Raw genomic sequence first — 25,107 nt, 5'->3', positions numbered from 1 at the left:
TTCATCACAACGTGGATCGTAAACAATAAACAATGGGCTCCTTTTCCCCCGATCCGCCCAAGCCCTGGGTCGAGACGCCCCTCGTCTTCTCACCACCCATATCTCGCGCAGCAGGATGCAACATCTTTCTGAAGCTGGAGAACTGCCAACCATCAGGCTCCTTCAAGTCTCGGTATTTCACCCCCTCCCATTCCCACTCCCCTTCCTCTTCCTCTCCTGAACCTACAAAACTCTTAAGCTAACCCTCATAAACTAACAGCGGCATTGGGAACATGATGTCCATAGCCCTGACCTCGCTATGCCAAGCCGGTTCTCCCTCACAGCTGCCACCAAGGGTACATTTCTACTGCTCGTCGGGCGGCAACGCCGGCCTGGCCTGCGCAACCACAGCCATCGCCCTCGGCAACAGCCCGGTCACCATTGTCGTGCCCACCAGCGCGTCCGAGTTTATGGTGTCCAAGCTGCGCGACCTGGGCGCCGAGGTAATCCAGACGGGCGCCACTTGGGCCGAGGCCGACGCCTACCTGCGCGAGACCTTCCTCAAGACCACCACCAATACCGAAGAAGATGAGAGGCGCGTCTATGTCCCGCCCTTTGACCACCCAGACATCTGGTCCGGCGTGGCAACGCTCGTCGGCGAGATTGTCCGCCAGCTCCCACACGGCAACAGCGGCGACGGCCAGCCGGTGACTCTGGACGGTGTGGTGTGCAACGTCGGGGGAGGCGGCTTGCTGAACGGGGTTATGGAAGGGCTGGAGCGGAACGCCAAACTACTCGCGCCCTCCAAACCCAAGGTGCTCGCCGTCGAGACGGTCGGCGCCGACAGTCTGTTCGCCAGCGTTCAGGCCGGGCGCCTGCTCACGCTGCCCGGCATCACCTCCGTCGCCCTGTCGCTTGGCGCCACCCGGGTATCGGCCAAGACGTGGGAGTGGGCCACGAGTGCTAAGGGGAACCTCATCAGCGCCACCGTGACAGACAAGGAGGCCGTCATGGGGTGCGCGCGGTTTTTGGACGATGCCAGGATGCTGATCGAGGTGGCCTGTGGTGCGACGGTGGCCATGGCCTATAACGGGGGTTTAAGGAGGCATTTGGGCGAGGGATTGACGGATGAGGAGTGGGCGAAGAAGAATGTCGTTTTGGTGGTTTGCGGGGGGTCGAATGTCAGCTGGGAGATTCTGAACAAGCAAAAGAAGGCGTTTGGGATAGAGTAGACCGGGGAAACGCATGGACCCTTCTTATACATGCGTTATCGAGCGGCCATGGTGTTCTTTGGACCGTTCTTTTTTCAATTCAGTTCGTCTTTGGCCTGACTACTTCGGAAATAGACAAGTTCAGCGTATCCCTCCGGGAGCTCAGCTGCGAATGTGCTCAGAGCGCGGAGCACCAGCTTCACCTCTCCAAAGTAGCTCACTCCTCCTTCCTGCTCAAAGCCTAGGCTTTTGAACAGGGCGATGCTCTTGGCATTACCCTGGTTGATCTTCGCCATCAGCAGCCTGAGTCTCGGCGGCGTTGGCATGTCCTTATCCTGGGCATACTCCTGCATCAGGCCGTCTAGGTTGCGGGATATATATTGCAGAAAGGCTTGCACCACTGCGCGGCCGAGCCCCTTGCCGCGATGGCGCGGGTCAGCGATCATGATATCGACTTCGCCTACGCAGAACCGGGGAGAAGCAGCAGTGGAATCCGGCGCCTCATCATCATCCTCCTCGTCGGGGTACAAGAACAGATTCACGTCGCCCACCATTCTCTCGGGGGCATCCGGGCCGCCAGCCGGAATAGATGAGACGTGAGCTGGTGCTGACGAGAGCGGCTGGCAAACGATAAAGGTTAATTTATCGTGTGAGGCACGCCAGGAAGCTTGGTTTTCGTATTCCTCATCAAGAGTGAGCGGTTCGGAGGCGGTGGCTTCCTGGATGGCCTGGCTTGGGAGTCACTTTGAGAAATCGAGATGAAAATAAAGAGTAACCGCCTTACGGGATCTTCCATCCAGGAGTGATATGTCGGGACGTGGTGCCGCTTATACGGGACGAGGAGAACCTTTGTCGTGGAGACGGCTGCATTGGAACGCCATCAGTCAGTCTAAGACCAATCATTTTGAACGAGAAGCGGATGAGCGCACCAGTGGACTCATTAAGTCTCATGGTTTCTGATTGTTGACGGGTGTGGAAGCTGCAATGAGATATGTAAGTGTGAAAGGCCTGCAAATGACTGTTTTGTTGCAATGGGCAAAAACAGGTCTCCAGCTGCTATTGTTATCGGGGTTTGCGTTGTATCCGGACCGGGTCCCGCCTGCTCAAGGTTGGTGCAGCCCCCTGGCAAAGCAGCAATGCCCATGCCATCCGGCCCAGCTTCATGCCTTAAAGAGAGGTATATTCTACTAGTACACTGTGGCTGACGGGGTATCTTAATCTTGGAGACCGGTAAATGCACGACAAGCCATCCGTCTAGTCTTACAAATAATCAGCACAAAATCGCGTTGCTTAGGTAGGCTGAGGCCACCGTCTCTCATGTCAGTTGTCGGTATGCAAGATTGAAGGTGCCTTCTTCTCCGGCCGTTTCTGCGCCGCCCGTCTCTGCGCCTTCAAATTGCCGGCATAGTCAACATCCTTATCCTCTACCAAGGGAGGAAATAGGCCATCATTGCGGTCTCGGCCGGGATCTATGAAGGGGGTACCGTAGCTCAAGTCACAGTTTGGGACGGCATAGGCGTAGGTCCTTTTGTCCTGGGCAACTCCTAAAGTGTCGAGGAGTTGGGTAGCCTTATCGGGCAGGAAAGGCTGCAGGAGAATGCCACAGACTCGCAGGCTCTCCGCCGCCATATACACTACCTTGTCGGCCGCCGCCTTATTTTCCGGGTCTGTTGACTTCAATAGAGCCCACGGCTGCGCGCTGCTAAGGAAGTCGTTTATCTATCGATATGTTAGCTTCCAACTCGCATGCCAATAGGGGCTCGGCATACCTGGCCGCCTTGCTCAATGATGCAGCGAATTGCAGCCACCGGGTTCAGTTGTTCCATGTGCTGTGTAACATTAGGCCTCAGTTGTAACAGCTGGTTCTCAAAGTCAGCGACAGCCTTCTCAAGCGATACACCAATCTTCTGAGGCTCGGCGGCGTTGGCAATTATTTCTGGTAGGTTCCAGATGCGTGTCCTTGTGACGCGTCCAAGAAGATTGCCAAAACCCCACTGCAGGTGTTTCTTATATTTCGCAGCGAGGGTGGTGTTGTCGTAGTTTGCGTCGTCTGCAATACCGCCCTCAAACAGCAGATAGAAGCGCACCGTATCGATACCCCATCGGCTGATGGCATAGGTGGGGTTGACTACGTTGCCGAGCGATTTGGACATCTTTTTCCTGTTCAGCGTCCAGTGTGCATGCGTAAGAATTCTCTTTGGCAAGGGGAGATCCAGCGCTATGAGCAATGCTGGCCAATATACGCAGTGGAACCGAAGGATATCTTTGCCAATAACGTGAATATCCGCCGGCCAGCCGCCTCTCTCGGTTTGCCCTGGTGTCCACGTAGGGAAACCGGCACTCGTAAGGTAGTTGACCAGGGCGTCCACCCAGACGTAGATGGTTTGAGACGCGTCGCCTGGGACTTGAATTCCCCAGCTCAGTCGCTGGACGGGTCGCGAGATGGAGAGGTCATCCAAGTGGTTCTTGACCCAGTTGACCACCTCGTTCATGCGGGAGGCGGGCTCCACCCACCCGGGGTTCTTCTCGTAGAAATCCAGGAGCCTGTCTTTAAGCGCCGTCATGCGGAACCGGTAGTTCTTTTCTTCAACCCATTCCACCTTGTTTCCCGTCTCGGCAGACGCCATGTATACGGCGCCCGTGAAGGGCTCTTGAGATTTGACGATTTGGGATTCAGGGTAGAAGCATTCGTCACTGACGCTGTACCAGCCCTCATGTTTGGTCTCGTATATGAGGCCCTTCTCTTGAAGCAGAAACCAGAAGTGCTCGACGGCCTGAATGTGGTCTTCATCGGTGGTGCGAATGAAGCGATCGTAGTCGATGCGCGACAGCTGGGCCAGCTCCTCGAACCTCTCGGCGAACTGGTCACAAAACTCCTTCGGTGGCTTGTCGTCGAGTGCGGCAGCCTGCTGCACCTTGATTCCATGCTCGTCAGTGCCGGTGCTGAGAAGTGCCCGCTTTCCCATCAGCGTCTGCCATCGCTTGAACACATCGGCCAGTACCATCGAGTACATGTGGCCAATGTGCGGTGCTACCGGGCTGGTCAGCACATGCCCGGCTGCTCAGAGATTGACCGCTAAAGTCTATGCATATGCAGACACATACCGGCGTTGACGTAGAATATGGGTGTGGTGACATAGAAGGGCTTCTCAGAGGGCAATGACGACTGCGACGCGAAGCGCTGGGACGCGACTCCCAAGCGGTTTACTCGGCACGCGCTGCATACCCAACTCCTTGGCCGGTTCAATGGCGGCTGCCACCTCAGCAGCCGTCGAGCCGAAGCTGCTCTTGCAAAATTAATTTCCATTGGCACCGCAGATGCGTCGCGATTCCGGGTTAAAGGTGGTGTCAGTATAAGAGGTGTTACAGCTTTTATAAATTTTGAGCACGGATCTAGGTATGCGATGATTTTGATCGGGAGTGAGGATACCGAATGGGCAACGGGGTTATGCCATTAGCGGGACCGCACTCCGGGCCATTTAGCACAACCCTTTGATTGAGTCGATTCTAGCCCAAAACGATCCCCTAACCTAGCCTGGGATGACGGGACTGACTCTTCATAACAATACTAGGTACTGTACCTAGTTGGACTTGGAGAGGCATTCGCCTTCTGTCTAAACAGACCATAGATCTGACGCACGACCTTGATCGACTTATACCTACAAAAGAACTTCGTACTACTCGACGCTTCGGCGCTAGGGAGGACCCGAGGGTTGATGAGATGAAGAGACAGCATGCGCTGTTACCTTCTTCTGAATGTAAGGTAGTAGTGCATATAGCCCAACTGGCTGTGTTTCACATGAAGATGTTCACAAGGGACTGCGTGGCATGCTGGGCCATCTGAAGATTGGCCATGCCCTGTGTTTCTCGTTGCTTTCACATGTTCCCAGAACTCCCGTCCGGAGTCGTGTAATAAAAGAACCGTTGTAAGCGGGCGCAGAACCAAACACCAGGAATAATAAGAAGGTAAGGAAACTCGGTGAGCCAAGATGCAATGGTGCAAGTCTGCTGTCGGTGCTGAAAGAAGATGCCGGTCCATCTTGGTCTTTGGTGTGTCCCCGCTACACTACCTAGGTAGCTCTCTCCAGTCAGTTGCAGATCTGTGGTGAACTTCGGGAAGGATGAAGTCTTATAATGCAAAGCCACAGACCTTGCCCTGCCCGATGGAGCTTAGCTGCAGGCTACGTAGCGTAGAGCTAGGCAATTCGTTGTATATTTACTCTGTATCCCTTTGACCGTGGATTCGACACATGTTAGCGCGTACAGCGGGTTTAGCCAATCGGACTCCCAACCCCCATATCTCGGCGTAGATCAGGACTTTCAGCACACTCAGGATTTCGCTGGATCGGAAGTATTTATGGGGCGCGCTAAAATGTGTCGAATCCACGGTCAAAGGGATGGTAGTGTACAGTACAACCAGTTTACACTTGTAACTTACACAGGGGCCAGCCCCGGCCGCTTCCCTCACCTTTTACAATGACGTCGTGCCCCGCAGTCAGCCTTGCCAGGAGGGGGTCTTGTCGTGTGTCCCTTCAGAACGTTTAACTACATATGTACACAACATACAACCTAACGGGACGAACAATGGTGGAGTAGTGACTGTGAAAACGGTTTGCGGAAGTTGACTGCCTCGAACGTCAGCTTTATTTCTCTTCCGTCGCTGCGCTATTCTGGCCGGTACAATACACGGCTGATACAGAGAAATTAGGTAGTGTAGCGTAAGTCTATATTGCCCGTGGCCCGCTCCCAGGCTGCCCAGCACTGACGGGAGCCTCTGACACCCTCTGATTGGAACGACCCACCACCGACCTGCGAGCCATCTACACACGCATTGATTGGTCTCACAGGCGGCCTCTGTCCGTCAGCCACTTCGGCGGTGCACAGCAGGCAGCGGCAGCGCCTACCGTAGCGTGTAATATGCATGTATGTATGTATGTATTATATGTATGTATACGAAGTATACACGGTGAGAAGGTCCAATGCAAGTCTGAATTCCTCTCCTCGGTGACGAGAAAGATCCAATGTATTGTAGGTACAAAGCATGCATGAATTCAACGGAGCCCTGCGGCTGTTGCTGTGGTACTATGGAGGATACCCGACACCTTAGTCAAGGTATGCAATTGCGCTGAGTTATTGATCGAATCCTCCACGTATGTACCTCCGTATGTATTGTACATACATACACTATAGACGAGGCCCAACCGAACATTGGCACAAACTGCACCTGCCCGAGCGACAACGACACTGGAAAGGTTGGTTTGCCTTAACACATGGCCAGCCCCCCCTGTCGGGTGCCATGTTGCCTTGCTTGCGCATCAAAATCAGGTGTAAAACAAGCGACGACCAATTGGGTTCCTGGACCCCCTGGTCGATTTCCTGCAGCCACCCTTGTCGAGCTCCAGACCGAAAGGTGAAGCAACAGGAAAGTCCAGCCCCACTCGGCGTGCAGTGCCTCAGCCCAAGCCCAGCTCGAGCCCAGTTCAAGTTGAGTTCAAGCTACGTTATCTGGTGTGCTTCCTATCCTTGCCCCAATCGTCTGCCTCACTGTCCAAACACCATCAAAACCATTGCGCTCTGCACAGACATCCTACTCTTTCCAGACTCTTTGAATCTTATCTTCTCCTCGACGCAGCATTGCCGGGCAGGATCAAGCCAAGCTGGTTAGGCTGCTAGGCCACATCGAACACGCCATCGTTGTCCCCGCAATTAGTGCTGCTCCGTGCCTCCCCGTGAGGCCAACGATGGTCCTACTCTAGGTTCCCACCGGACGATTGTGGTTTGGGAAGTACGGCACTGTGTGTAATTAACAATGGTTGAAAAAGACGATATACATTCGCTCCTGCAGACAGGATCGTGGAGGACATCCCGCTCGAAGAGCCCAACTCCGTAAGGAAACCCCACTGTTCCGATTATGCCGAACCCAATCCGTTGACACGCCCTGTGGGTATAGTTATGATTCACACCGTCGCGCCTACGAACCGCCCAAGTCGAATATCGGTGTTCCCAGGTCGGCAGAGCCCCAACCGTACGACAAACGACCGCCGCGCCCCAGTGTGGAGGATGAAGAAGAGTCATTGGCACGAGAGCACGTGGGGTCCATAGTCTCGATCACGTCCGATGAGGAGCCCAAGTACCGCGGCGACATCGATCAGCAACCCATTCTCCTAGAAGTCCATGAGCATAACCCTGAGCGCAGATTCGTGATTGTCCCGAACGCTGGGAATGGGGACGCTCCGAATACAAACCTGCCTGAGCACTCGGCTCCCAAGGAGCAGTATGAGGCCAACACTTGCAGAAAGTATGTTCTCGTCACGCCGGGGAAGACGGAAGATGAGGGCATTGAGGACAAGGAGGCCCCGGAACATGCCAGGGACGAAAAGAAAAGGGCCGATCTTCCGAAGCGAAAGAGCCACCAGGATCTGCCACGCCTCAGTACTCAATTTGAGCAGCCTGAGCCCTCGATCCGCCGGTCTGGTAGTCGAAGGGTCCGGGAAGATGTGGTCGTGGATCAAGAGTCCCAAAATCGTCCTAAACCTCGCGATACTGGCACCACACGCAACCCCGACGACGCTTTTCTCTCTCCCGCCACGGTTAGGCAAACCGCAGGGAAACGAGATCGAGCATATTGGGACTTCAGCAAGGAGACGAGTGGAAACTCTAACCGCAGTTCCTCGTCTAGGGCGGCTGCCGGGGTAGAAGCGCCCGAGAGGAAGCGTCCTTCTCATTCGGCATCTGGTCTTTCGTCGAACCCGACGGTGCATAAGCGTGCATCCTCCACGACTAACATGCCGGTCCGGGATGGGCCGCCTCCGGAAAGGCCAAGGTCCTTTATTCAGCCCTGCGGCTACGGCGATCCTGACGAGATTTTCGCTTTCATGGCCCCTGGCGATGACTTCATTGCCGGAAGACCTAGCAGGGATGAATCTCCTCGCAGGACTCGAAACGGTGACTCGCCGCCCTATCCGCGTGGCGCAAGAGAGATGCCTGGCCGGTCACCTAATCGTAGACACAAACCCCGGTCCGGAGCCCGAGAGAGGGATGGATACTCGAGCGACGAGGGTTACAGGGAGAGACGCCCTAACCGTGCTGAACACGCGTATCCTGCGCGCTCAGTCGTGGAGTCCGAATATCCATCTCTGACGCAGGCTGATCAAGCGCGGCAACCTCCCTCCAAACTCGAACCTCCATTTCCTTCTCTGGGCCCTGCTCATTCCGGTCAAGCCGGAGACAACTCGCTCGTGCCAAGTCCCCGGAGCGCGACATTTCCTACCGACAAGAGTAGGCGACAGGATGAGCGCTCACTGTCGCGGTCTCCTCCAACCAGCACATCGCCAACGCGGCGACCCCCTCGAGGCAGTAGAGAACCCCAGTATAACCTTCGCTCTCGAGGCGATAGCGTCAGTACAGTTTCGAACGGGTCTGTCTCACTTCCGCCTTCGGTGCCGGGCTCGCTTAGCAGAACTAGTGCTGCCGAGAGGAAACCGTTGGCTGGGCCCGCAGCGTCCCTTGTGCGGCATCAATCTTCAGAACTGAAATCCCCAGCACCCTACTGGCAGACCAGCCGCACGGAGGAAAGGAGCGATACAGAACAGCGCACCACCGCATCAATCGCCCGATACCCGGAAGAAGCTTTGAAGGGAGCTTTTCCGCAGCTTCCAGATTGCCGGTGGAGGCGGCCTACTCCTGCGCGGAATGTAACTAGCAGCGACAAGTTCCGAACCTTGAAACGGGCCGAAAATTTTACCATCTGTCCCGACTGTTACGAGGCGGTGTTTGCAAACACTGATTTCAGGCATCAGTTTGGTCCGAGTCCTGCCCGCCCCAGCGATCAGTTGATCTCGTGCGATTTTGGTTCTTCCCATTGGTATAGGATTGCCTTTCTCATGACGCTCAAGCACGGGTATCCAGACCTGCGGCTGCTGCAGGGTGTAGCCTCGGTTGACGCACGTTGTCAGCCATGCGGAGGAAATCAAGTCGCAACACGCATCTGGTACAGCATGATGGGGCCCAACTCAAGGCATCCCATACATACTTTCAACGTCTGTCTGGGGTGCGCCAAGACGGTCGAGGCTCTGTTGCCCAACCTTGCCGGCGCATTTGTGCCACTGGACTCGCACGAACCGTCGAAAGACATCTGCGAACTCCACTTTACGCCGGAACGCAAGCGCTTCTGGGAGTATTTTGAGCTGATGGAGACTACGTCAGACGAGGCTCTTCGTCACAGGACTGCCCCTGACATTGCCGAACTTGCCGACCGTATTCGAGAGCTCTCGCTTATTGAGGAGTGCTTGCGCAACACTCCAGTGCCAAACCGCACCTGGCACGTCATGCAACAGATACCCGAGTTCACGGTCTGCGAGGCGTGCTTTGATGCTGTGGTCTGGCCCATAATTGAAAACGAAGACAGCGACGTTCCGCGGAATTTCTACAAGGGCCGGCAGCCGAGACCGCTTGCTGCGTGTCAGCTGTACAGCAAGCGCATGCGTGAAGTCTTTCGGCTGGCGAGTCAATATAATGACTTCAACTACCTTGCGTCCCATGTGCGGGAGCGGCTTAGGGCGCTTGCAGAGATCAAGGCGAGGTATAACGAGCTGCTGCGAGAGGACCAAGAGGACCCAGATGTGCAGGAGGAACTCGCAGTCTTGGCCGCGAGGTTCAAGGAGGTCGAATGACGGGAGGCTCTCGATGGCGGGTTGGTGGACGTTATTTCTCCGCGAGAAGATTACACAGAACACGCACTATGTCATTTACGATACCACATATTTTCAGGGCAATATACATTGGGCTCAGTCTATCATATCGAAGAGTGACCATTTGTGAGTGTCTCGCAGTTCTCGATACTATATGCAAACCCGGATACCCGGCACCGGCGTCCATTTCTGACACCAGAAGGGCGCGGGTTATAATGGAACGAAGCTGCAAGTGCCGAGTTAATATCGATAACCTCCGACACCCGTACCCCAGGGGTTCCGCGCCGGCTATAGTGGGACTTCCGCCCGGAATGGTGCGCTTGGATATCAGCCGGGAAGGCCATCTGCGAGGCAACGGTCCAAATAGGACACATGGGGAAGTGAGAGCAATCAACTTTCACAACGCCAATATGTCGACCCATCCCCCGGGTTGCGGGGTGTTGCATGCGGGTGGATGGTATGGGTGCCGTTATTGACAATATCTACTGACGATGTGGGTTGGGGGGTAGACGATGTGATCCCAGTACATGATCATGGCGAGTTTATTATTCTCGTTCGCCCTTCTCCAACGTCAAACCGGGTGCGAGCAGTTCGGATAACAAAACAACACCCAAGATGCGACTCCCTCCCTTGTTGTCGGTGCTATGCACCGTCTTCTGGTCGGCATCCGCCGCCATGGTTAAGAATGGCTCGACATGTGTCGTGACACCTCTTAGCGAGAATAGAGTCGCTATGCGCAGCATCGACACTGTCGCGCCGGCAAATCGCGACCTTGAGCAGGATGAGCTGCCCAGCGTCCCGGGTCACTACCCCCGTCCGGAGCCGTCCTCGGATGGCTCCCCGCCCATTGTAGCAGCGGTATCCCATCCACGACCGCGGCGAGCTGGACCAGTCGAGTTGCAAGACCGCCAGAACCGCGTGGACGACACGCCCCAGATCATGGAGGCCTACAAGCAGTGCGGGAAAGATGGCACCATCATCCTGCGCGAAGGGACGTACCACATCCGACAGGTCATGGACATGAGTGATCTGCGCAACTGCAGCATCGAGATCCACGGCACGCTTATCTGGAGCGACGACAACCTGTCGTACTGGCGGCAAAGCAGCTTCTCCGTGACGTACGCGCAGCGGTCGACGGCGTGGCGGATCGGCGGGCGGGACATTACGTTGCGTGGGTTCGGCAAGGCCCTATTCAACGGCAACGGCCAGACGTGGATCGATCTGGCAAGGGGCCAGGCAAATCTGCAAGGCAGGCCCATCACGCTGACCGTCTGGCGCGGGACCAACGTGCTGATTGACGGCATCACCTGGCGCATGGCGCAGTTCTGGCACACTTTCGTGGCGTATTCGCAGAACGTGACCATGACCAACCTCGATATGAGCACCTACTCGCAAAACTCGCAGAGCTCGCAGAACACGGACGGGACGAATACCTGGAACTCGAGAGACATCTTCATTGCGAACTGGACGGTGAAATGCGGCGATGTGAGTCGGACAAATCGCTCTCCCGGATGGTTTAAACCCCTGACAGGCTCCTAACTGGAAATAAACAAAAAGGACTGTATCGGCATCAAAGGAAACAGCACCAACGTTCACGTTAAGAACGTGACGTGCTTCGAATCCGGCTCGGTAACGATCGGCTCCATAGGTTCCAACGCAAACCAGCCCGACTATGTCGAGAACGTTCTGGTCGACGGTGTCTCCCTTAACCGTACGTGGAATCATTCACTCCCCCGTATCCCCTTCAACGGCTGGCTGTCTTTTGGGAGAAGCCAAGGCCTAAACAATGGGCGTTCAAAGCTAGGGAAGAACGAACAGCGTATCTAACCTGAACCAACAGACTCGAGCAACGCAGCCTGGATCAAAACTTACCCGGGGAGGGGCCACGTCCGCAATGTCACCTTCCGCAACATCGATTTCAAGGACGTCAACCAGCCCATCTACGTAACCTCGTGCATCTGTGCGTCTGACACCAGCCCTCTTTCCCCCCCTTCCCCCTTTTGTGCCCGTCCGTAGTATGAACTAACAACCTTGAACGGAAAAGATTCCTACAACAACTGCGACTCGTCCCGCTTATCCATCACCAACATCCGCTGGGAGAACATCACGGGCACGAGCCGGTACAACGTTGCGGCAGGCATGCACTGCAGTGCCCAGGCGCCCTGCGATGGGTTCCACTTCGAGAACATTGACATCAGGCCCTTGAGGGGCGGCTCAGCCAAGGTGCTGTGCTCCAATATACGCAACCAGGCGAGTATGGGGTTGGCGTGTACGGGACCGTGTCCCGGGTCGCATCCGCAGCAGTTGTCGGGGAATGTTTAGTCGTTTAATCTTGAGGTTTGGGGTTGAAGTAGTTGGAGTGAAGATTTAGTGGCTACTTGGAGATAGGTGTACGCATCGGTTTGAGACCGTATCCGTAGATCGATCAGGTTCTGAGGCAGAGACTGGTGTTGGATACAACCACAGTAACTAAGATTGATGTCGCTTGTTCCAATGATGAGCCTCGAGTCACTGTGTCACTGTTAGTACGAGGTACCGGTATGAGTTCATGGATCTAGGGCGTCATGTTCCGCTAGATGGAGCATCTCCGTCAATAGACTTTGTCTGGAACCAGGTTAGGTAAGATGCAACTTGTGAGCCACGCTGAGAACGAGTCAAATTCGTTGAGCTGACATTGACATGGCCTGAGTCCTGAGTGCTGAGATGATGAGAAGATCCAGAAATGAAACGTGCGTTGTTCTTGTCCATCAGTCCATCTAAATCCTGCCAGCTGTTGCAGTTCGAGTGCCAGCCGACAGACGGCTAGAAGTGGGGCGCACACGGTGTGGGCTTAGCGTGGTTTAGGGCCTGTGGGTGCGGTCCCACGAGGGCGCACTTCACGAAATATTCCAAAATTTCAATTGGGAGCTCGCAGCTGGCCTCAATTTTCCGCATCTTCAACAAACCGCCCACCGCCGAGGTAAGCACACACGCCCGAGTCGAAATCACAAGCTCTCGAATAGTTCCGATTGTTATTTACGACCGACTACCTCGAAAAACTCGATATCTGATTGCTGACTTGGACTTCTCTCTGCTTGCAGCCTCGAAACTTGTCCCAGCACTGGACAAGATGGCCTCCAGACCGACTGTCACCGTTATCGGCGCCGATGGCAAGGCCACCGGTGCCACCGAGGTCCTCCCCAAGGTCTTCAGCGCCCCGATCCGCCCTGATATCGTCAAGCACGTCCACACTGGCATGGCCAAGAACAAGAGGCAGCCGTACTCCGTCAGCGAGAAGGCCGGCCACCAGACCTCGGCCGAGTCGTGGGGCACTGGTGAGTGCTTATTTTTGGACGGTTTTACGCATTGCGGGACGGGAAGATAAGAGGAGGAAAGGATGAGATTGCTGATGTGGATTTGGGGAGTCACGTTCAATTGGAAAGAGGGGAAATGCGGGTTCCTGATATCGGGTTACTGATTGTCAACGAATACAGGTCGTGCCGTCGCCCGTATTCCCCGTGTCTCTGGTGGTGGTACCCACCGTGCTGGCCAGGCCGCCTTCGGTAACATGTGCCGCTCCGGTCGCATGTTCGCGCCTACCAAGGTCTGGCGCAAGTGGCACGTCAAGGTCAACCAGGGTCAGAAGTATGTGGCATCGAGACTGGGTTTGCACGCGTGTGTTCTGACGGTTGTTGCAGGCGTTTCGCTACGGCCTCGGCACTCGCCGCCTCGGCTGTCGCTCCTCTCCTGATGGCCCGTGGCCACCAGGTTGCCACGGTCCCCGAGGTTCCTCTGGTCGTCGACTCGAACGCTGTCGCCGGCGAGGCGCTCGCCAAGACCTCTGCTGCCCTTGGTCTCCTCAAGGCTGTTGGTGCTGGTGCGGATGTTGAGAAGGTCAAGAAGTCCAAGAAGCTCCGCGCGGGCAAGGGCAAGATGAGGGGCCGCCGGCACCGCCAGCGCCGTGGTCCTCTTATTGTTTACAGCGCCGAGACGGACGGCAAGGAACTTGTCAAGGGCTTCCGCAACATCCCCGGCGTCGAGACATGCCCCGTCGATGCGCTCAACCTCCTCCAGCTCGCCCCTGGCGGTCACCTCGGCCGGTTCATCATCTGGACATCGGCCGCTATCAAGCAGCTCGACTCGGTCTACGAGAGCAAGAAGGGCTTCTTCCTCCCGTCCAACGTCGTCTCGCAAGCCGACCTTGGCCGTCTCATCAACAGCTCCGAAATTCAGAGCGTCCTCCGGGCGCCCAAGGGCGAGGCGCGCACCAAGCGTGGCGCGGTCCAGAAGAAGAACCCGCTCCGGAACAAGCAGGTTCTGCTCCGTCTCAACCCGTACGCGTCCACATTCGCCAAGGAGAAGCTGGGTGAGATCAAGGCTGAGGGCAAGCCGCAGCGGGTACCGGGTGGCTTTAAGGAGCTGCTGCACGAGGTTTAAGCGTGGCTAAAAGGGATAGTAAAGGGTTGCGGGTACTTTTCCTCGGCGTAATGGATTAGGCATATGTGCACGCACATCAATGAACTCTGATACCGGACAAGCGTTGTTGCTTTGTGACATGATTGTGGTTTACGGGAAACCTCGTCGTTAGAATGGAGTTCTCGATGGGGGCAATATCCAGGGCAAGGCGCCGTGCTACGAGATACACTAAGGATTGCTCGGGAGGATGCACGCCTACCGGTACCTCGACAGCTCCAGGTCATGTCGACTCGGCACCAAGCTCGGGCGACTACAGTGTAGCGAAGTGCCGGCTTGGTTTAAGCAACGGAGAAGCTAGCCACTTAAGGCTTTAAATATTTCGGGACAGTCCTCCCCATGCTGCGTCTCTCCCCTTTGGGCTTGAAATTCCCGTAGTGTCTGCAGCCCCGATGGTCATGTGAAGCATTCGTTGGGGATGTCCACTTGTGCGTCACGAGCCTGATATTTAGCCCGGGGATCAGCACTTCTGGACGAATGACAGGGCTCCAAAGTACGACAGGGTCTGAGAAACCCCATCATCAATGTCTGCAATTGGAGATTCGCGGGCCATTGAACTGAAAGATGCTACCATGGCAGGAGAGATGGTTTAGATTACAGGCTCTCGCTACAAAATCAGAGTGTCGCGGAGTTGTCTGGCTGATGGGAATTGCCATGCCATCGACAATTCGACATCGATGTCGACCCACAGAAAGAGAGAGCCTGCAGCATGGCCTGTGCTGAGAACGACCCTTGTCGCTGCAGGGCAGTTGCAGGGGTTGCACCGCAGGCGCCATTCTTAGCTGCTGAGAACAATGACGTCGTCAGGTGTCCATGACGAATTGACGATGCCTTTTCGCCAGGGAAATGGCCAGCAGGGAGACATAGCTGCTGTGAAAATGATATGTAGCCCGGAGAGGAGTGCGATGTAAAATACAACCAGCCTGGCAGATGGCCAGGGTGTCCGGACCTGTTCCTATTGTCATCAACGCTGTTTCCCTGCTAGCTAGGCCGATCAGCCGCCTAGCTAAACAGGCCTTACCACCGACCCAGGTCACAGTGTGGTTGGCCTCAGCCTCGAAGTCAAGGCATCCTTATTAACTCTTCGTATTTCTACAGCACATATCGTTATTCGTTGCGACATTCCAGCCGTGTTGTATTATTATCATGCGACATAATACCATATAGCAGACCTGGTTGACTCCGACTTGACTAACAAATACCTACCCGACTAATCCTTGCTCGCAACGATGGCCACTGCCTCGTTAGCATCGCGATCGCCGGGCGGCAATTCCCGCTCGACGCCATTCGGTATGTTTGACCGTGCGCACCTGCCTACTTTACCCGTGTAGCGTATAATACGCTAGACTGCCCTGCATCATACCCCAGCGGCTCGCTCACAGCTTCTATCTTTAGGCGTCTCCAGACGACTCAAATACGCAAATGCCCAAGACCTCCCTAGCTATCCTTCCCCCGGACTGAAAGCAGGCGACGCGGCTGCGAGCGCTGCTGCTTCTCTAGGGTGGGCACACGCTACTGCTAATGCCGATGCTTCGCTGAGCCCGTCTCTTGGGTCATCTGACTTGACCACGTCCGGATCCCAGACCGCCCTTCTTGCCGCTGGCTGGGCGCAACGACATAAGAAACAGCAACCCACGCCTCCATCCACCTGGGGATCTTCGGCCGCAAACCTGGCCTTCCAAGCAAGAAAATCCCCCCAGCGCGAGTCGCAGGGCCCTACAAGGCGGAACTCAGTGCGTGCGGCCAAAGGGAGCGTAATTGGTAGGCGGCCGAGGGCGAGGTCTTCCCCCGATCTACCCGCGGAAACATATCCAGACCAAGCCAACGCCAAGGCGAACGCCATGAGCGCCGCCACAATTGCCCATCGGCCATCCATGCGCCAAAGAACCCTCTCGGCCAACGAGGTGGGCGCCGTGCCTTATACCACCATGGACCGGGATATGTTCACTTCCCATCCTCCAGTCAAGCCGGAAACAGACGAGCAGAGACGTGCCCAAGTTCTGCATGCTTCAGCTCTGGCAATGGCAAAGAGCATGTATGACCAGCAGCAGAAGATGATCGACAAGTCGGCCCGCGCCCACGCGCGCTCCATGTCTTTGCCGGGCCATGACGAAAGTATGGTATCGAGCCCGGAGCTAGACCACCAAGTCCCAGCGGTAGCAGGGAACAGCCTCCAAGAAGCGGCTTACCGGCTCGCCCAAGAGCGCCTTAGCAAGCTTCAAGAAGAACACCAGAAGCACCGGGATCTCCAGGATTATTACGGCTCGCCAAGGACCCCGCAACGAACCAAATTTGGCACCATCAAGGGCAAGCTGACTAGGAAACGCTCTTCCAGTGACGGAGACCTACTGCAAGACCGGCGGCGTTCGGCGCAGATACGAAGACAAACGTCATTGTTGAACAACAAGATGGCAGAGGTAGACGAGGAGAAACGAGCCGCAGACCAGGCGACGCTGCTTGCTACCGCCCAACGCAACGTAAAGGCCCAGCTGCAGGACATGGACGAGAAACTGCAATCCGAGAACGGCAATGTGCCCGGAACTAGCATGGGCGACTGGGAGAGGAAGGCGCGCGTGGCTGCGCAAGCGAGAGTCGTTGCCGCCGGTACCGCCGACGTTGGGAAAATCGACATTGGGGGCGGGAAGTTTATGGACAAGTCAGAAGTAGAAAAGATCGCCGCTACCAAAGTCCAACCGCTCCTAGATAGGATTAACGAGACGGCCGAGAAGGAGAGAGAACGAAGAGAGCAGGAAAGACTCGAAGAGGAAAGGCGGAAAGAGCAGGCCGAAATAGACAGGAGGAGAGAATTGGAGGTTCAGGAAATTCACCTGAAGCTCAAAGGTATTGAACACTCTACCGCGGTGGCCATACCGCCTTGCTAAACATTCTTACAGAAACCCAACGGGAAGATGAGAAAGCCCGCAGATCTGAAATCAAGCACGAGGACAAGCTCCGAAAGGAGGAAGCGAAAGCGATCAAAGCCGAGCGAAAGCAGGCCGCCAGGGAAAAGAAGCAGAAACAGAAGCAGAAGGACGCGATCCTCCCATCATCTACAGCCTCAAATTCAGACGAAAGGCCAACCACCGCGCCGTCCCAAGAAACCGAGACCAAACGATTGTCCGGCATTGGCGGTCATGTCCGCGCCCTGTCAGCCATCACATTCTCCAGACGTCCGCCCAAGCAAGAAACGTTGGCCGCAGAGTCAACGTTTATCCCTGCCTCACCAGGTTCGACGTCGGCCCCATTTGTCCAATCCCAGCCCTCGCAAACACAAAAAGTCCGCGCCTGGCTGTTCTCCCGTCTGCCGAATAGGAACAGGTCGAAACCGTCGGCGGCCGGGGTTGGGAAAGACGATTCTGCAAGGCCCAATAACGCCAACGACAATGATGCCGGTGACCAAAACAGGAGAGGTTTCATAGGTGGAGTGGCCCTGGCCCGTCTGGAGCGGGGCCACGGGACGGGTAAGGGGAAGGGGCAAAGAGATGGTGATGGGGATAGCAGTGATGTTGCGAGCTCCACCAGTCTGAGCAGCGTGGCGGGACGGGGCGACAGTATGCGCGGGGTGGATATGGCTGGTCGCCGCGGGGAGGGAAATATGGATGATGATGACGAGCGCCGTGCTGTCTCGTCGAGGGAAAGGTTTGATGAACAAGGGGACCAGAAGGAGGAAGATGGGGGCGTGGGGAGGGCAGGGGAGACTGGTAGCTTGGGGAACGTGAGCGAGGGGGCGAGTAGCAGTGGGGATGAACAGTTTGTTGAGGCGCGGAGCGAGCCCGAAAGCTCGCCTTCGCCGTCTCCCCAGCCCCAGCCCCAGCCCCAGCCGGTGCTGCGAACGAGGGTTGCGGCTCTGTCGGCGCCGGGGGCGACTGGGACGGCTAATCCCGTACGGTGGTCTAGGTTCTCGGAGATTTTGGAGTAGAGGCGTCGTTGTCTGGATTGCGTCATATGAGGGTATACTTGTACGAGGCATGAGTAAGTGTATGATATGATGGGCATTCAACGGGCTCGGCGCATTGACGGAGTTCGCATATCTATTCTCCATGAGAGCGAAGAATTGTTGTCTTTTGGGATATAACCTGAATAGGATATGGTTAGATATTTCCTGTTCAGAGATTGGATCATTGGGATCTGGATTGACCAAGTCAGGTTGTTCTGAGTGTTGAATGAAGCACAACACTTTGTCTTACAACCTTTAAAACTACCCGATGTGTGTACTCGCCATCCGTGTATGATGTCCGAAACGCCCGCTAACCCAAGCAATGCAGCTGTATCCTGTAGACATGTATCAATCGCTCATCGCCAGATTCTAACCCGAAAGGCCTGTCGGCTACTCCCAAAGAGATCTACACTCTCTAACTGACCACGAAACCCAAATAAAATGCATCTAGAAATTGCTCGCCATTGGTCTACCCCGCGAGTCAGGCCTCCAGTCCTGGCCAGCGGCACGAGGAGCTTCAAACGACGCCATAGGGTGGGTCGCCGTCGCTGACGTTCCGAAGCTGCTACCGTCTTCCAGCTCGCTTGCCGCGTTGAATCCGTTCCCATGGCGGTAGTCGTGCTGTTGTCGCACCCTCGGGCCTGGGTCCCTTTCCGTCATCAACCTCGCCTTCATGCCGCCGCCCTTGCCGCCGCCCGACACCTGCAGCTGCGGCTTGGTCGCCGCGGCGGGGTAGAGGTCGACATAGAAGGAAAAGACGTAGGCCGAGAAGATGAAGGCGATGACCCACTCCAAGATAGCGCCCGGGTTATAGTTGCGCGTGAAGGTGGTGGCGACGAAGGCGATGGCGAGGAGGATCTCGATTATGACGAAGAAGAGCTTCATGTAGAAGGAGAGGCCGAGGATCCGCTGATCTCGGTAGCCTGTTCGAGTCCCGTCAGTAAATTTGAGCCTATGGAAACTCGAGGGAGGGATAGAGGAAGACACATACGCGTTCTCAGCCGCTGGTACTCCCAGCAGATGAAAATCGCTGAGAGCACATAGCCGGCAATGAACAGCAGCAGAAAGATATCATGCTGGCGCGGGTAGCGCAGCGTGTCGAAGACGCTCAGCAGGATCAGACCGACGGTGCCGACGACGGCGAAGAGCATGGTCAGGCCGGAAAGGACCTTTTCGGCGCGCGTCGTGTTGGGCGCCAGGCGGCCCCGGTGCCGCAGCCAGCGGTCGGCGCCAAAGGACAGGTCCAGCAGCACCGTGGTGACGGTGCAACCCGCGATGAAGAGCGGCTTGAGCTCCTGCGCACCCACGTCGCTGATGTAGGCAATCTGCTGGTTGGCGCTCATGGACGGGTAGATTGCCCGGCCCGTGTTGATGATCCAGTGCAGCAGCATGCCGAGCAGCATGCCCAGCCAGACGAGGCCGCCTATCACGGGGAAGACCTGAACAATGGTGAGTTAGATATTTGATTTTGGAAAGGGGGTTGAAAGGGGGAAGAAGGGGTTGGTACCCAGTACGAGAGGCGAAACATGGTGATTTGTGCTGTGCTACTAGGAAGGACTTGTGTTTCTATTCCCTTTAGTCGACCTCGCAGTGCCCGCAAGGCACTTGTAACCTTTGAAGTGGATGGATGAGCCCAAAGAGTTGGGACGAGTCGTAGTCCCACAGAGTTAACAGGTTAGGTATATATTATATTACAACGAGGATCCAGAAGGTGAGTGGTGACGCAGAATCCAAGGGACGTTCCCTGTCACTAACTCGGCAGAGTTGCAACGGCCAGACAAGCCGCGAGTCGAGAAGAATGGTACAGTAGAAACTGTCGAGGAAAAAGATTCGTCCCAAGGCCCCGTGCTGTCCGAGCCACCCTTGGCATATGTGCATCGCGCAGTCATTTCGTGTCAGTCTATGTAAGCTCCAGGAGAGTAGGGAATTTTCATCGAGCACCAGACGATTTCAATTCCTTCGGACGGAGTGAAGCCAAGAATCCGACTTGCTAGGTGCCAGTTGTTGTTGCGTGACGTCAGCGTGGGCTGTGTGCTCACTGTGCTGTAAGATCCGCCCGGATGAGCCGGGGTTTAGTTAGCGGAGTTGGTGGCCCCTGTGGGCCCTGTGGAGCTTCCCTGCCCCTTGTGCCGCGGCTTGGCAGCCTTCTGCCAAACCAAACCATCTCTTCCACAAACCAAAGTTACACCACAAGTTCAATGCAAGGCTGAACCGCACCACCACGCCAGACCCCACACAAAAACAGCGGCAACATGGCTGGGTCCCCGTTCGGGGCGCCGACAGCAGCTCCAGCTCCTGACGGGCAGCAGCTGGACCTGGACGGGCCGGAACAATGGAACGAGACGGTCAAGCGCAAATACGTCAAGGAAAAGAAAATCGGCGAGGGAACCTACGCCAACGTGTACCGCGGCCACATGCGGCACGACCCTTCGACGCTCGTCGCCATCAAGAAGATCAAGCACCAGGACGACTACCGCGACGGCATGCCGCCCGCCGCCGTGCGCGAGATGAAGTACCTGCAGGAGCTGCGCCACCCAAACATCATCCGCCTGCTCGACACGTTCGGCACGGGCGTCGACACGCTCAACTTTGTGCTCGAGTACCTCCCCCTGGGCGACCTCGAGATGCTGATCCGCGACGTGCACCGCGTGCGCTACGGCGTCGCCGACATCAAGGCCTGGATGGGCATGCTGACGCGCGCCGTGTGGTTCTGCCACTCCAACTACGTGCTGCACCGCGACATCAAGCCCAACAACCTGCTCATCGCCGCCGACGGCGAGGTCAAGCTGGCCGACTTTGGCCTGGCCCAGTCCTTCGCCGACCCGGGCCGCCGCATGACGGCCAACGTCATCACGCGCTGGTACCGCCCGCCCGAGCTGCTCTTCGGCGCCCGCCACTACGGCGGCGCCGTCGACGTCTGGTCCGTCGCCATGGTCTTTGCCGAGCTCATCATCCGCACGCCCTTCCTGCCGGGGGACTCGGAGTTTGAGCAGATTGCGCTCATCTGCAAGCACATCGGCACCCCGACCGAGGAGAACTGGCCGGGCGTCACGCAGCTGCGCGACTACACGGTCCCGAGCGAGGTGGTGCCCGTGTGGGGGAAGGAGGCCTACATGGGCCGCTTCGGCGCCGTGGGTGCCGACGGCGTCGACCTGCTGGTCAAGACGCTCGCCCTGAACCCGGCCAAGCGCATCACGGCCCACGAGATGCTGCAGCACAGGTGGTGGCGCGCCGACCCTAAACCTACTCCCAAGGAGGACCTCCCGCGCAAGTCGGGCGGCGAGGAGAAGATGGGCGCCGATCTTAAGAGGAAAAACGGCTTGCTCGATGAGGAGAATGGGACACGAGGCGCAAAGGTGGCGAGGAAATTGGATTTTGGCCAGGCCAAGTAGCCTTGTTCTTGTTTGGTTCTTGTTCAGCCATCATCTCACTGCGGCGTTTAGGAGGAGCATGGTTAAAGGATCGGGTACCGGGTGGGACAAGGTGCATTAGAGACAACGGCTGCTTTCATCGGCATAAAAATTGATGTAGGATATGTAATCAAAAAGGGTAGGCTGGGTAATTGCTCTAGCCAAAGCGCTGGTTTTCCTCCCCATTTTTTATCTATGCCAGCTCTTCCGTGGTCATAAGTCTGCTGCGGCCCCGGTCACATCACATTACACTCCAGTCCGTACATTGCCCTCTCGACGTCCTTCCGGACTTGGTACCAGTCCGCCCGCCTCTCGGCGTATTCGTACACCTCCTCGGCACGGAAGATGCCCCCGAACCGGTCACCGTCGGCGATGATGGTGGCCATCTCCTTGGCATGCCGCGCGTCGATCAGGTAGATCTGGCTCAGCTCGCGCAGCGCCTTGAAGTAGGCCAGCAGGTCCTGGTTCTTCAGCGTCCGGATGTACTCAAAGTACAGGTTCATGTCGGCGATGAGCTTGATGGCGCCCTCGGTGCTGATGCGCTGCCGCTTGAGGTGCTTGCATACAGCCGTAAACAGTCGCAGCCCAACCTCGCCGTTGAACACGTCCAGCATCGACTTGTCCGTGCTGCCGACGAGCATCGACGTGTGCGACGCCACCAAGTCCCGGATGCGCTGCGCCGTGGGCGTCGGGCCGATGTCCATGTTTACTGCCCCTGAAGACTTCGTCATGCGCTTCTCGGCCGACGATGTCGAAGTGGTTGTTGTTGATGATGACGCCGGATCGAGGCCTGTTGCTCCGGGGTTATAGTCGGTCGGCTGCTGTGTCGTGGCGCAGATGTACTCGACCTCGTCCATGAGCACGTCGATGCCCTTGTTTAGGCCAGCGGCGACGCTCTCGTCGAGCATCTGCTCAAACTTCTTCTTTGCCAGCCCAGCCGGATCCATGAAATCGTTGCGGTCCGCGATTTTAGGGCCGGCCAGCTGCTGTTCGTAGAAGACGTCTATCATCTGAGATATGAGGTCGCCCACGTTAACCAACTCAATGAAGGTCACGAGCGGCGCCACGCCGCCCCGGTCGTGCTGACTGACCTCGCGCGGGTTATACTGCGACAGATGAGCTACAGCTCTGTCAAAGCCTGGCTTCACGTGTCCGTTGCCCAGGACACGGAGCAGTGTGACGAATATGACTAAACACTGCTCGCGCGCCTCGCCGCCTGCTTGCCCGCCCAGTTGGATGAAGACAGCGATGCGGCCGAGGCTTGCCTTCGCCGCGTGCACCAGGCTCAGGGCCACCTCGATGCTAAAGAGCGACTTGATGCCCTCCAATCGGGACGTCATCAGCGCCGCTTTGGCTGCTAGCTCATCCGTAGGTGCCTTGCCTGGCAAGGGGCTACTGCTACGTTCCGCCGTTGAAGGTGCGGGTGACTGCGTGCGGGAGGGCTGTTGGCTAGGCGTCTGAAGCGAATTATTGCCATTTGTGTTGGCTGCCGCAGAGGCCTTGCTGGTAGCAAAAGGGGACCCAAGAGGCAGACCCGGCAAGCCCAGGGTCGTCGGCAGCACCGTCACGGGCATCATGACCACCTTCTTGAACGACGTCAAAAAGTCTTTCTTGTCGGCTTGGCGGTTGGCGAAACTTCCCATGTAAAACGACTCAACGCTGGCATCCTGCTCCGATAGCTTTTTCTCCCATTCCCCCACCTCGCGCTCTGCTTGCCTGGTGAATTCATCCAGCTCATCCTGCAGGTACAGATCGAGGTGCGGCTCAAAGACCTTGAGGGCAAGCTCCCTGGCCATGTCTGTCTGCTGCGCCTCTCCGCCCTTTGGTGGCGTCAATGTCCGTAGGAAATGCAATGTCTGCTCAAATATGCCCGAGACGGCTCTAAGGTAAGAGGGTATGCTCCGCTCATGCGTCTCGTCGAACAGCGGCGTGGCGTACTCGGTGATTATGTCCTCTCTGACCTTGTCAACAAAGGCCCAGAATACCTTGGCCGGGTCCGGGAATATGCGCTCGATGATGCCCGCCTGCTCATCAACCTTGCGCGTGAGCACCTCAAAGAAGCGGCGCGACGGCTCCAGCGTGATGCTGTCAGCCAGGGCCTGATTGACGCAGTCCATCGGATTGGCGAGCACCTCGCGGTCCGAGAAGATGGGGTGTTTCTGGATGAACAGCTCAGCCCCGGCGTTGCTCCCATTCAACACAGCCAGCACATGGGCATACTTCTTCATCCTCCCATCCACATCCCAAAACTCGTACCCCTGCTCAAACTCCCTTAGCACGGCGCTCTCAAAGATGCTCGTCATGGTATCCAGCTTCTCCTCCCGCTTCAGACAGCCCTCAGCCCAGTCGCTCTTTGCAAACGTCCGCAGATTCGCCAGCATCTGCGCCTGCCGCTCCGGGTCCCGAAACACCTTGAACACAAGCGGATCCGTGTGACTCTTCGCGCGGACAAGATCAAAGTAGAACGGGGCCAGCGCGCCGTAGACCTTGCCGTACTCCTGCCTCGCGTGGCCCCTCGCGCTCTTGACCCCCTTGAGGACCTTCAACAGCGCTTCAGGGTCACGCGACGGATCGTCTCCTCCGCCGCTGCCCACTTGTGGCGACCCAGCAACCTTCATCGTCTCAAACCCATCCCTCACGTCCACCGCCATGGTCCGCTGCTGTTCCTGCTTCAGCAGCAACTGTCTTCTCCTCCTCTCCTCCTCCAGCCCCGCGTCGAACAACAGGCTCTGCCCGGTATTAGCATTATCAACCCCTCCCGGTCCCCCTACCCCTACCCCTACCCCTAGCCCTACCGCGGCATCAGGAGGAGCAGCCGGCAACACCGATCCTCCTCTGCCCCCGACGTTAGGACCAGCACCAGCACCAGCACCAGCACCAGCACCAGCACTCGCAGCAGCGGCGTCCCGTTTCCTGCGCATCATGACCGCCTCCTCGAACCGCCTCCTAGCCTCGGCCTCGTCCCAGCAGCCCATACTCCGCAGCCTGGCGACCCAGCGCGTGTCGTCGTAGACCATCTCGCGCATGCGGCGCGACGTGCGCGCGAAGCGCATCAGGTCGGCAACGGGGAGGTAGTCGAGGATGGTGGCGATGATCTCTATACAATTTCCCAATTAGCACAATGAAACAAGCGCTAACAGGCAGGATAACACAGTAGACATGGAATCAAGCTGTCCTTCAATGGTGGTCTACTCCATCATTTAAGGAGGGCCGGAGAGAGAGGCAAACAAGGGGGCAGGGGAGGATTAACTCACCCGCCGGCAACACAGGCTTGCTATCAATAATCTCGGTGGCCTGCAGCGTCTGGAGGATGCTGTTGGCGGGCTTTTTTGTTGTTCTCGCAGAAGGAGGAGCAGCAAACCCGGCGCCGGCGCCGACGGCGCGGACCGGCGCTGTCCTCGGCGGATTGGACATGATGATGATTCGGC

General features: G+C 56.8%; 10 protein-coding genes across 10 annotated transcripts; 6 read left to right on the top strand and 4 right to left on the bottom strand.

Moving 5' to 3' along the window:
• Window positions 1-32: 32 nt before the first annotated feature.
• N656DRAFT_788000 (tryptophan synthase beta subunit-like PLP-dependent enzyme) lies at window positions 33-1,211 on the top strand (the record flags this gene model as incomplete). The annotated part of the gene is made up of 2 exons (XM_064816653.1): window positions 33-172; window positions 260-1,211. 2 exons carry the CDS (start codon window positions 33-35, stop codon window positions 1,209-1,211), a joined length of 1,092 nt encoding a protein of 363 aa, XP_064672073.1.
• A 74-nt stretch (window positions 1,212-1,285) lies between these two features.
• On the bottom strand, window positions 1,286-2,141 carry N656DRAFT_796153 (uncharacterized protein; the record flags this gene model as incomplete). The annotated part of the gene is made up of 3 exons (XM_064817496.1): window positions 1,286-1,918; window positions 1,975-2,054; window positions 2,120-2,141. The coding sequence occupies 3 exons, from the start codon at window positions 2,139-2,141 to the stop codon at window positions 1,286-1,288; spliced, it is 735 nt and encodes a 244-aa protein (XP_064672072.1).
• A 77-nt stretch (window positions 2,142-2,218) lies between these two features.
• N656DRAFT_727150 (uncharacterized protein) lies at window positions 2,219-4,542 on the bottom strand. The gene is made up of 3 exons (XM_064812582.1): window positions 4,296-4,542; window positions 2,960-4,221; window positions 2,219-2,909 (listed from the first exon to the last, which is right to left on the bottom strand). Exons 1-3 carry the CDS (start codon window positions 4,495-4,497, stop codon window positions 2,511-2,513), a joined length of 1,863 nt encoding a protein of 620 aa, XP_064672071.1. The 5' UTR covers window positions 4,498-4,542; the 3' UTR covers window positions 2,219-2,510.
• Window positions 4,543-6,999: 2,457 nt separating this feature from the next.
• On the top strand, window positions 7,000-9,862 carry N656DRAFT_704610 (uncharacterized protein; the record flags this gene model as incomplete). Its single annotated transcript, XM_064811195.1, has 2 exons — window positions 7,000-7,076; window positions 7,141-9,862. The coding sequence occupies 2 exons, from the start codon at window positions 7,000-7,002 to the stop codon at window positions 9,860-9,862; spliced, it is 2,799 nt and encodes a 932-aa protein (XP_064672070.1).
• A 633-nt stretch (window positions 9,863-10,495) lies between these two features.
• N656DRAFT_705377 (glycoside hydrolase family 28 protein) lies at window positions 10,496-12,202 on the top strand (the record flags this gene model as incomplete). The annotated part of the gene is made up of 5 exons (XM_064811269.1): window positions 10,496-10,630; window positions 10,793-11,365; window positions 11,438-11,591; window positions 11,721-11,840; window positions 11,925-12,202. 5 exons carry the CDS (start codon window positions 10,496-10,498, stop codon window positions 12,200-12,202), a joined length of 1,260 nt encoding a protein of 419 aa, XP_064672069.1.
• A 787-nt stretch (window positions 12,203-12,989) lies between these two features.
• N656DRAFT_704833 (60S ribosomal protein L4-like protein) lies at window positions 12,990-14,296 on the top strand (the record flags this gene model as incomplete). The annotated part of the gene is made up of 3 exons (XM_064811216.1): window positions 12,990-13,194; window positions 13,354-13,504; window positions 13,558-14,296. The coding sequence occupies 3 exons, from the start codon at window positions 12,990-12,992 to the stop codon at window positions 14,294-14,296; spliced, it is 1,095 nt and encodes a 364-aa protein (XP_064672068.1).
• Window positions 14,297-15,561: 1,265 nt separating this feature from the next.
• N656DRAFT_821035 (uncharacterized protein) lies at window positions 15,562-18,477 on the top strand (the record flags this gene model as incomplete). Its single annotated transcript, XM_064818417.1, has 3 exons — window positions 15,562-15,622; window positions 15,701-17,173; window positions 17,227-18,477. 3 exons carry the CDS (start codon window positions 15,562-15,564, stop codon window positions 18,249-18,251), a joined length of 2,559 nt encoding a protein of 852 aa, XP_064672067.1. The 3' UTR covers window positions 18,252-18,477.
• Window positions 18,478-18,553: 76 nt separating this feature from the next.
• On the bottom strand, window positions 18,554-19,878 carry N656DRAFT_532135 (uncharacterized protein). The gene is made up of 3 exons (XM_064809975.1): window positions 19,777-19,878; window positions 19,261-19,708; window positions 18,554-19,192 (listed from the first exon to the last, which is right to left on the bottom strand). Exons 1-3 carry the CDS (start codon window positions 19,795-19,797, stop codon window positions 18,717-18,719), a joined length of 945 nt encoding a protein of 314 aa, XP_064672066.1. The 5' UTR covers window positions 19,798-19,878; the 3' UTR covers window positions 18,554-18,716.
• A 567-nt stretch (window positions 19,879-20,445) lies between these two features.
• Window positions 20,446-21,855, top strand: N656DRAFT_776648 (Pkinase-domain-containing protein). Its single transcript, XM_064814675.1, has one exon. The coding sequence runs from the start codon at window positions 20,522-20,524 to the stop codon at window positions 21,659-21,661; it is 1,140 nt and encodes a 379-aa protein (XP_064672065.1). The 5' UTR covers window positions 20,446-20,521; the 3' UTR covers window positions 21,662-21,855.
• A 60-nt stretch (window positions 21,856-21,915) lies between these two features.
• Window positions 21,916-25,093, bottom strand: N656DRAFT_766697 (uncharacterized protein; the record flags this gene model as incomplete). The annotated part of the gene is made up of 3 exons (XM_064813498.1): window positions 21,916-24,408; window positions 24,475-24,776; window positions 24,934-25,093. The coding sequence occupies 3 exons, from the start codon at window positions 25,091-25,093 to the stop codon at window positions 21,916-21,918; spliced, it is 2,955 nt and encodes a 984-aa protein (XP_064672064.1).
• Between the last annotated feature and the right edge of the window lie 14 nt (window positions 25,094-25,107).

Source organism: Canariomyces notabilis (genome assembly GCF_033297395.1).
Source record: "Canariomyces notabilis strain CBS 508.74 unplaced genomic scaffold N656scaffold_5, whole genome shotgun sequence".
In the NCBI taxonomy this organism is placed as follows: domain Eukaryota; kingdom Fungi; phylum Ascomycota; class Sordariomycetes; order Sordariales; family Chaetomiaceae; genus Canariomyces; species Canariomyces notabilis.
The sequence above is the reverse complement of the archived record's forward strand: the minus strand, read 5'-3'. Positions and strand labels throughout refer to the sequence as shown.